The sequence below is a fragment of the Stomoxys calcitrans genome, chromosome 2 (genome assembly GCF_963082655.1).
Source record: "Stomoxys calcitrans chromosome 2, idStoCalc2.1, whole genome shotgun sequence".
Taxonomy (NCBI): Eukaryota; Metazoa; Arthropoda; class Insecta; order Diptera; family Muscidae; genus Stomoxys; species Stomoxys calcitrans.
Window position 1 is genome coordinate 154815980 of NC_081553.1, and position 11480 is coordinate 154827459.

The 11480-nt window shown below is 36.3% G+C and overlaps 1 protein-coding gene across 1 annotated transcript in view; it reads left to right on the top strand.

Moving 5' to 3' along the window:
* The window catches only part of LOC106091121 (uncharacterized protein CG45076), a 187046-nt gene extending 178527 nt beyond the window's left edge, over positions 1-8519 (top strand). The window contains exons 10-11 of the mRNA XM_059361662.1: positions 7291-7485; positions 7547-8519. Of these exons, the coding sequence (XP_059217645.1) occupies positions 7291-7485; positions 7547-8186 (835 nt within the window). The 3' untranslated portion in view covers positions 8187-8519. The remainder of the gene's footprint in view (positions 1-7290; positions 7486-7546) is intronic.
* The last annotated feature ends 2961 nt before the right edge of the window (positions 8520-11480 follow it).

Consider the following 11480-nt stretch of genomic DNA (forward strand, 5'->3'; position numbering starts at 1 on the left):
GTAATCTTTTCATCTTTTTATATTTCCACATTACCAACTGTCAAACTGTATATAAAAAAATCAACACGAAAAATATGTGAAAAAAATAAAAGTTTTTTAAGCTTAGGGCCCAAAAATAGCAGTTAAACACAACTAGTCCAAGCATAATTTGAAGGCAACATTGTGTTGTATTTGAATTTTCGAAATCTATTCCAAAAACGGAGCAGAGTACCTTGCCTAAGTCAGATTGATTCCGGAAGATTTTCGATGAACACACACCGTAGAAGGGTCGATAGAACAGCGCCTATCAACCCACATCTCGACAATTCTCAAGGAAAACAGCATAATTGGATATTCTACCATTTCTAATCAACACTCACGACACACGTAACCAGAGGGACGATCTCGAGGTCCCATCTCATATATGCAAATTACATTCCATCTTGGTTTGAAGTACGAGTACGTAGGGTAATTATGAAGAATTTCAGAGAGGGAAACAATTATTTTTTAATTTCAAAATATAAAAATATATATACATATGTTCGAATACAAAAAGATAAAGCACTATGGCCATGGATAACTACTATGGCCATCAGCTTAAACAGATTACACTAAACTCTTTAATAACAGGAGGTGAAATATAACATACAACGCAAACGGAATCTCAAGCACTTCAATGATTCCTCTTTCTTGTTTGTATATATATACTCCCAACTCGATTCCGTGACAAGATCCCTATCAAAGGAGGAGACATATAACATGTTATGGGGATTTCATGCCAAGGTGGGTAATAACAACAATAATCTACAATCAATCATAGGAATACACGGACCTGGCGATACCAGGAATGGCAATGGCGACAGATTGGTTGATTTCTGCGCAAGAAACTGGCTCTTTACTGGGGGCATACCACATTAACCCTGCGGACCACATTAACGCATTGCGTTTAATCATTGAACAGTCTGCAGAATTTAATACGCACCTATACCTTTTAATCATCGACTCGAGTGTGCTTTGACACAGTCTCGTGAAATTCGATGTGGAGCACACTGCCGAATTAGGGAATTCATGAAAATACCGTGTCGTAATTAGGGAATGGTATATGAATGCAGAAGTTTCAGTCCATTTCAATGGAAAAAAGAGCTGTTCTTTCGAGGGCAATAAAAGAGTGAAGCAAGAGTGCAGCTTTATCTTTTTAATTTTTCCAGATTGCGACTTAGAGACGACAAATGCTGCGGCACATATGGCAGTCATTGAGGTATAACGACTTCTTTGGAGACATCGACTCTTTGCGCATTGCCGTGAGCACATAAAAGTGAAGTTTGAATGCTTGAATGAAAACGCGGCCAAAGTTAAAGTTAAAGCCTTAAAAAAGACATAGCTAAGACCAAATTGATGCGGATAGGAGCAAAAAACCTGACACCGCTCACTATAAACGGCCATGTCATTGAAGATGTTGATAACTTTTCTTATTTCGGGAATAAAATAACAAAGGACGGATGCTCAGAAGCAGACATACTCGAATGTATCAACAAGGCTAGAAGCGCCTTTCTTAAACTCAAAAAATTTGGAGATGCAGACATCTCACATAATACAAAAGCCAGAATCCACAACAGGAATGTGAAACCACCCGTATTTCAAATAAACAATTGCAAATAAGAACAAATACTTCCCCTGTCAAGGTAAAAATCCGGAGGAGAAAATAGACTTGTTTGGGTCATATCTTACGCCGACCACGCGATGATAGGGAAATGTTCTAGACTGGAACTAGCAAGGACAGCGAAGGAGGGACTCCCGACTCAAGAATACGCTGTACGCCATCTACTGGCTGTCTTCAATTGGATTTAGGTGATCCAATTGAAAAAAGCCAGTAGATGGCGCTAATTTGGAGAAGCCCACATAAACTGAGAGAGGGCAAAGTGGTCAAAATTATCTTTGTTATGACAACCTATCGATACTTTGAATAAAGCAAAATAAAACAAGTAAAAGCGTGCTAAGTTCGGCCGGGCCGAATCTTATATACCCTCCACCATGGATCGCATTTGTCGAGTTCTTTTCCCGGCATCTCTTCTTAGGCAAAAAAGGATATAAGAAAAGAGTTGCTCTGCTATTAAAACGATATCAAGGTATGGTCCGGTTCGGACCACAATTAAATTATATGTGGGAGACCTGTGTAAAATTTCAGCCAATTCGTATAAGAATTGCGCCCATTGGGGCTCACTAAGTAAAATAGAGAGAACGATTTATATGGGATCTGTATCGGGCTATAGACCGATTCAGACCATAATAAACACGTTTGTTGATGGTCATGAGAGGATCCGTCGTACAAAATTTCAGGCAAATCGGATAATAATTGCGACCTCTAGGGGTCAAGAAGTCAAGATCCCAGATCGGTTTATATGGCAGCTATATCAGGTTATGAACCGATTTGAACCTTATTTCATCGTTGTTGAAAGAAAAAATAAAATACGGCATGCAAAATTTCAGCCAAATAGGATAGGAATTGCGCCCTCTAAAAGCTCAAGAAGTCAAATCCCCAGATCTGTTTATATGACAGCTATATCAGGTTATGGACCGATTTCAACCATAGTTGGCACAGTTGTTGGATATCATAACGAAATACTTCGTGCAAAAATTCATTCAAATCGGATAAGAATTGTGCCCTCTAGAGGCTCAAGAAGTCAAGACTCAAGATCGGTTTATATGGCAGCTATATCAGGTTATGGACCGATTTAAACCATACTTGGCGCAGTTGTTGGGTATCATAACAAAACACGTCGTGCGAAATTCCATTCCATTCGGATAAGAATTGCGCCCTCTAGAGGCTCAAGAAGTCAAGATCCCAGATCGGTTAATATGGCAGCTATATCGAAACATGGACCGATATGGCCCATTTACAATACCAACCGACCTACACTAATAAGAAGTATTTGTGCAAAATTTCAAGCGGCTAGCTTTACTCCTTCGGAAGTTAGCGTGCTTTCGACAGACAGACGGACGGACATGGCTAGATCGACATAAAATGTCACGACGATCAAGAATATATATACTTTATGGGGTCTCAGACGAATATTTCGAGTAGTTACAAACAGAATGACGAAATTAGTATACCCCCCATCTTATGGTGGAGGGTATAATAAAGGAATTTCATTGCGGTTGTTTGCGGTATTATTTTTTAACTTTGCCACCCAAAACAAAAATTTGGTATCAAAATTTGGGTTGGGGTGCCTAGGAGGGCCGCCCAACCCCAAAACCCGCCAAACGGAACCATAGACCAATGACAACAATATGGGAATCAAATCAAATGTATTTGAGAGCAGAAAACGAATCTTTTATCTAATTGTGGGACTTAGTGTTTCGTGGGTCACATCACCCCCAAAAAAACCCTTCAAATCGGACATATTTGGCGACCATGGCAATATGGATCTTAAATGATAGGTCTTTGGGAGTAGAGCAGAAATATACTTTCACTTTTGGGACCAAGTCTCTGGGGGTCCACCACACCCCAACAAGGACTTTTATAGACCATTACAATTGGGTGTATAAATAAGAGGTATATGAATGTAGAAAATCCACAGGAAAATTTGAATATATTTTCAACTGAAATTAGGCTGAAATTTTCCAAATTTAAAGTACTCCATTCCAACATAGCATTATCGGGCGCAGCAGAGCGGGCCGGGCTCAGCAAGTTTTGTATAAACTTGGGAATTCAATGAATCCACAAACAGTGGCTTTTTGTACTGTTTATTGGCTGTCGGCATCTTTGTCAGTTTAACCGTAAACTGTTCATGGTGTTCTTTTAACCAGTAATTGATGGCATGCATTTGGAAGACATGTGGTTCCAATAGGATGGTGCCACTAGTCACACGACCATCTAAGCCAAGTCTCTTGCGTGAGATATTTTATGTCCGTGTTTTCTGATGCCGTGGCGATGAAAATTTGCCGCTGCACCGTTTGTCATCTTTGGGGTTGTTGAAAAGAAAAAAAGTAAAAGCGGATGTGTTCTCATGGACTTTGTGGAAAAAGATGAAAAAGTTTAAGTTCTTTCCGGAGATCGGTTTATATAGAGCTAAATCAACTTATGTAATGATATAGACAATATACGTCAAAGTGTCGTAGTGTCCAAAACATCTCACTTCGAATTGTGTCTGGCCATGGCATAAAACTCAAGAGATCGGTTTTCAAAGCAGTTATCCAATTACGAAACGGTAAAATCGGGTAATGAATGCCTATTTTATCTCTCTTTTTTATTTGGGAAGTCACATTATAATGGAGGTCATCAGTTCTGGAATTCTGTAACTTAAACGAAAATCGTTTAGTTAAATTTGTTTGCAGAAATTATAATTTTTTTTGACAACTTTCCCAGAAAAAAACGAATAGAACAAAGTGGAAACGACGAAAAAAAATAATCAATTTTCTTCTAGCCTAAAATTATTCTTATTTTTATTTAAAACCATAAAAATTCTAAATAAAACTGAACACAGTTATTTGGGAAAAGTGTTATCAATACAAAACTATTTGTACAAAATTTTGCGGACATTATTTTTCATATTACGAAAAGCACGCTACAAGGCTTATTAATTGATTGTACACATACGTATCTGATTGATTTGTTTTGACGATGTTAATGATGTCGATTATCGTCAAAAATGGCCACTGAATACCAAATTCGTAGATATTTCGGTTATCGCTTTTTAATTATTATAGAATTCCACTACAGGTCGATATTTGAAAACTTGGGCACATTTCTTGCCAAATTTAGAAGTACAGTTGGACTTTTACTAACTAGGCTTTTCCGTAAAAAATATCTCCTTTCTTTCTTACGATGTACGTTAAGTTTGCTGTTAAACTATGATTTAAGATTTCAACAGGGTATTATTTTACTAAAACTTTGCTAAAGTTTTAAGCAAACAAACTGGAAACATTACCGCCATAATATATATATATATATATATATATATATATATATATATATATATATATTATAAATTAAAATTAAAAAATCAGAAATTCTACGTTTTTGCAGTTGTAAACTTTTTTATTTTTTTGTAAATTTCATTTGCGTTTTAAATTTTGTTTAAGATTTGAAATTGATAATTTTCAAAAAGAAAATTATTTTCAAATATTCCCAAGAAGGAAAATCTCTAGAAAGCTTTTTCATCCAATTTATCCCAAGATTCCCACCAATTGATGATAAAGGTCCTAGTGTCAAACGTAAATGTAATATAAAACTTGCTCTCATAGAAAAAAGTCTGCTGACTTATAGGATTTAGCAAAAATCGTCCCTATTTTAACACATGTCCTTACTAAAGGAGATTTTTGTAAAAATGGAATTTGGCCGTCCAATTTCATTAAAGTTTTTCGTACATAAAACTTGAAGAAATTACTATTCGCAAAATCGTTTCATAGTTAACAAATTTTTGTTGGGAGAAAATGCTAAATTCAAAAAGTTAAAAATTCATCACTATAGTCTTCAAATCAATTGCCTTAAATACTGTTTTGTTAATTATGGAATTCCAAGAAAATTGGAATGGATTCATTTGAAATAATTACTTTAAACCCTTTTCAGACTAACAAGCTAAATTATTTTATGTAAAGACAGTTTTTAAATAGTATTCTTTCTTCAGATATAGTTTCAATTAAAATAATAAAACGAGAATTAAGCGAACAAGTTTTTATAGAATTTGTCTTTCGAGAGAAGTTTTTTTTGAAACAATTTTGGCTTCAAGAAATTTAGTTCAATCTCAGAAATAACATCTTTTGAAATAATTACATTACAATTCGATGCGTTCGTTAATTGAAAATTGTCTTTAAAAAAAATTATATATTTATTGAGATCTTTCTTGAGATTGAGCAAACTTTTGTCTTTAAGCAATATCTCATTGAATTTTTGCCCTTATAAAAAAATGTCAATCATTGAAATTTTTCATTGAAATTTAGCCTTTGACTAAGAATAGACCTATCTAAAATTCTAGCTCAGTTAGGAAAGAGGTATCCTAATGTAGTGCGGACTGGCATAAAGTGGACGAATGAAACGAGTTTAAAAAAATTCGAGTCATATTAAGTCATGTTTTAGCTCAAAAAATCAAACAAAAAATTTTCTTAGGAATGAGATTTCTGAAATCCGTTTTAGTGTTTTGTTATATTTGGTGGTTTCTATATTAAAAAAAAGTTAATTCATGGCGGTTTACTGCCATAGTCATTAAAATCCACTTTAATTCGCGAAATGGTCGTAAAATGTTAGCAATATGATTTTTTTGCTGTATAGTGGCTTAGGAAATAAAATAAATAAAAAATATAATCAACATAAAAAAATATTTATTTTTACAATATTTTTAAAAAAAAACTTAATTTTACTTGCCTATTCCGGCTGGTCAATGAATTATTTTTACGTGTTTTCTCCCAAAGGGGAGTGAGTCGAGCTAATGATGATGAGAAAAAATATCACTAGAAATTGAAGGATGTAAATGATAAAAAAAATTGTTGTTGAAGATATTTTAAGAAATTACTTCGTTATTATAAATGCTCAGGCGTTTATTGGTGAAAATGTTGTTAACAAACAAATTTATAAAAATTTGGTCTTTGGAAAAAATTTGACGAGGACGTCAAGTGTGAATATTTTTACGGACAGTAAAATTGCCATGAGGGCAATAACTGCAAGAACGGTAAGGTCATCAACATTTCTTTTTTTTAACAATTTCATTACAATTTTCTTCTTAAGGAAAATAATTTTGAGGTGGCCCTTGCCTGAGCTAAATTTTGTCCATAGAATAGTATACATATGAAATTTTGTCATTAAAGACAATTTAACTGAAATTTTGTGTTTAGAATAAATTGAATAAACATTTTTTCTGTAGGACAAAATAGTCGTTGTTGGGTTTGGCTTGAAAGAAAACCACCCCCTCAAGCCAACAGCTAGCGTTCCCCCCCCCCACCATTTCGCTACGACCCTCGTACCTCTTATAGCCCGAACAATGGAGGGTTTAAGAGGATTTGAGTAATACTGGCTTCACAGCCAGTTAAACACTGGACTTAGATTAACATACACATTCCGTCTAAAAAAACATAGATATTTCGCAACTATGAAGGGACAATGAAATATACAGTTTTCTCTGGCAACTTTTACAACAAACGAAAGATAGGATTTTTTATAACATTTATTGGATCAGTGAATAACTATTACACAATTTATTATATGCATCACATGCACAAAGCAAGCGGAGCCACTTTTGCATTTCCATTAATATTTTACAATCGCATTAGCAAATTCTTTTACACAATTTTATTTTGAATATATTTTTTCTTCTTTAGGGCTCTGGAAGAGGAAGCTATGCGCAAAGCAAAAGAAGACTCCGCTCGCAAAGCTCGAGAAACCAAGATAGCCGAAGAAACCCGTTTGGCTGAAGAAAAGCGCAAGCGTGAAGAAGAGCAGGAACTCCAACGCTTAGCAGAACTTGAGAAGCAAGCAGAAGAGGCATTGAAGGCAGCTCAAATGCAAGAAAAGAAGTATTTTTAATTTTTTTCATTTTTAGCTAAATGGAGTACAAAAGTCTTTTCTGTATCATAGGGCCCGCGAGGAGGAAGAAAAACGAAGAGCCGAAGAAGAAAAGAAACGCATCGAGGAAGAAGCAAGATTGGCTGAAGAAGCAAGATTAGCGGAAGAAGCTAGATTAGCGGAAGAAGCTAGATTAGCGGAAGAAGCTAGATTAGCGGAAGAAGCTAAATTAGCCGAAGAAGCTAAATTGGCCGAAGAAGCCAGATTAGCAGAAGAAGCAAAATTAGCTGAAGAAGCTAGATTAGCTGAAGAAGCAAAATTGGCTGAGGATGCACGCTTGGCTGAAGAAGCTAAATTGGCGGAAGAAGCCAGATTAGATGAAGAAAAAAGATTGGCTGAAGAAGCTAAAGTAGCTGAAGAAACAGAATTGGCTGAAGAATCGAAGTTGGCCGAAGAGGAAGTTTTGACGGAAGAAGTTAACGATGAAACAAAATTAGCTGAAGAGGAACTAAATAGAATTGTTTCACTTGAAAAGGAAGCCGAAGACGAACAAATGGTCGCCGATTCGGCGGAAGTTGTAGACCAACTCAACGAGCCCACTGTGCAAGATGATCAGAATATGGCATTATCGGAAGCTCCTTCCCTTTCCCTGAATATAAGCGGCGGCGGTGAAGAATGCGCTGAAACCGAAGAGGAAACTGAAGAGGAATAGTTTGTCCAGACTTGCAGATCTAATATTGCCACAGAAGCAAGGATCTTCTGCTCTATTGATTTTTTTCAAAAGAGACATATCTTCTCATTAATTTGCTGAATATTTTGCTGATATTAATATTAATTTATTTATTTATATACAATCTATAAATCATTCATTTTATTTCTAAGTATGTCGCTACAAATTAAACCCTGTTGTTTAATGGGTGCTTGGGAGATAGAAACGTATGCTGCAATAATTTCTCTGAAACATTCGACCCCACTCGAATAAAGAGTTATAGAAGGCATTGCAGCATTTAGAGCAATAGACAAAATAAATTAGTTGTAAGAACCATTTTTTTATTGTATTGCTATTCTATTAAAACTTTTGACTTCAACCAAGTCGTTATGAAACAAGTAAGTACGGACGTAAGTCGGGTAAAACCGACTTTTGATAAACAACACAACTAGAATATTTTCACTTATGTAGTTTAGTATTTTAGAAGAACTCAATAAATAAACACAAGTTTGAAAGGATCTGCCCAGCAAAAAACTTATGGAGCATGTAGCACTTTTTGTAAAAGACGTCAAAAATGTGCAGAGTTTATCATTTTGAGGAGTTTGTGGAGTGAAGTTATTGCTGAAATTAGTTAATAATGAAGTAATTATCTATATATTTAAATATGAATTTGTGTTTGTGGGTTTGTTTTTTTGTTTGTGTGTTCCTTATAGACTCAGAAACGGTTGAACCGATTTTCTTGAAAATTTCACTGATGGTGGATAATGAAAATGAAAATAGAGTACTAAATTTTTTGATATCTAAAGGGGGAGCAGACTCTCCCCCTTGCCCAAATTTTCAGAAACGCGAGGTCTCGGAGATGGGTTATGCGATTGAAGCTAAATTTTGTGTGCACTCTCATAGTAACCTACAAACAAAAACTTGGTATCCAAATTTCGGATGGGGTACCTAGGGGGGCGCCCCACCACAAATATATATATATACCAATCATGACAATATGGGACTCAAATGAAAGATATTTAAGATTAGAAAACGTATCTGATATCCAATTGTCGGACCAAGTGTTTGGGGGACCACCCCAACCCTCAAAACACCCCTAAATCGGGCATATTTACCGACCATGGCAAAATGGGACTCAAATGAAAGGTATTTGCGAGTAAAATACGAATCTGATATCCAAATTTTGGACAAAGTTTCTTGGGGTCCACCCCTTCTCCACAACAGCCCCCAACCAGGACTTATTTACTGACTATAAAGCGCGAATCTGATACCAATGTTCGGAAAGTGTCTATGGGCCCACCCCACCCCCGTAACACTACCCAAATAGGAAGCACTTGCTGACCATTGCAATATGAGGCTTAAATAAGAGGTACTTTAGAGTAGAACACGAATCTGATATATATTTTCAAAGCCAAGTCACTAGTGGCCGCCCCATCCACCAAAATACCCCCCAAACCGGACATGTTTGCTGACTATGGAAAAATGAAGCTTAATTGAAGGGTATTTGGGAGTAGACCATGAATCTGACATCAACATTCGGGACCAACTGTCTAGGGGATGTCCCACCACCATAACAACCCCCAAGTAGGGCGTATTTGCTCACCAAGACAATTTGGATCTTGAAGACTGTGGAGCTCGATATTCATAGTTTTTAGGGCCCATACCCCAAGCAGGACATATTTGCTGGCTTTTTCAATAAGGGGTTTAAGTGAATGGCATTTGAGATTAGAAAACGAATTTTATATCCAATCTTGAGGCCAATAGCAATAAGGGCTTCAAATATATGAACCCCCTAAATCGGGCATATTTACCGACCATGTCAATGTGGGGCTTATGTAAAAGGAGTTGGGGGGTAGAGCAAGAATTGATACCCACTTTCGGTAGTTAAAATATACCCCACAAACAGCAATTTTTTACCGACCATCGCTATATGGGGCACAAATAAAGGTATTTGAGATTAGAAAACAAATTTGATAACTAATTTTGGGGCCATGTGCTTGGGGGACTAGAAAACGAATTTGATATCCAAATGTAGGACCATGTATTAAATGCATCACCCCTTCTCCAAAACACCCCCCAAAGGGTAACAATTTTTCGACCATGCCAATATGTGGCTCAAATGAAAGGTATTTGAGATTAGAAAACGAATTTGATAACCAATTTTGGGGCCATGTGTTTAGGGGACGCCTCATGTTGTAAACTCCCCCCAAAAACCAATAGCAGTATGGAGTTTAAATATGCTGATGCTGATATTTTTCAATGCCAAGTGTCTGGGGGACCACCTCACTCCCGAAAACACTCCCGAAAACACCCCCAAAATCAGACATCATGAGATTATCGGGCTGAAATTAAGTATTTTAAGAATAGAGTACACCTTACATCCAAACTTCCATTAAGATAAAGCACTTGGTTTATGAAATGAGAAACTCAATACAGACACATATTTTAAAAGGTGGTGCAGATACTAAAGATTAAATTACCATTTTTCCACATGCTGTGCGTGTTTTATGAAAATCACTTCAGACGTTTCTAAGCTTGCAGAAGCCAATTCGAATCATACTTTCCACTGTTGTTGGAATGTCCAACATAACACTACGTGCATTCGGCTAAATCAGAAAAAAATACGGCTTGCAGAGGTTCAAAAAGGAAAATAGGATGATTGGTGTAAATCGGAGCTACATCAGGTTATACATTGATTTGGACCATACTTGCAGTGGATGCTGGACGGCGTTACGAATTATCCCGTGCTAAATTTCACCCCACTTTTTTCCAAACCGAGACACTTCCAAAATCCGGCTGGAATTGTGATATTGATAAAAAATGTGATTTTAATTTTATCATTAAAAAATTTCACTATTGCTATCAGATTTTCCAAAATTCCTCAGAATGTATCTGTCTGTGCGAATATCTCACACCTAGAAAAATGATTTTCGTAAATACGTTTTAATTACGTAAATACGTTTTAATTTATGATATTTACTCACGAGCAATTAAGAATTCTTAAAGGGTTAGAAAATTAACTTGCTACAAGGTTGGATTAGGTGAGGTTTATGTGGCAGTCTCACTCAGTCTCAATCAGACTCACTTAGACGTTTTCGTCCATTGTGATACCACAGGAAAAGAAGAAGGAAGATGCCGTCTATTTCCTACCGTTGAACCATCCAGATCGCTATAAAAAGCCCAATAACTTGCGAATGTTCACATGTGTTAAATTTGACAGGTTCTCAAAGAAATGAGAACCTAAAGTGGAACTCCCTCTGACTGCTAGTGCGGGACACACACACAAAAGGTGTTCTA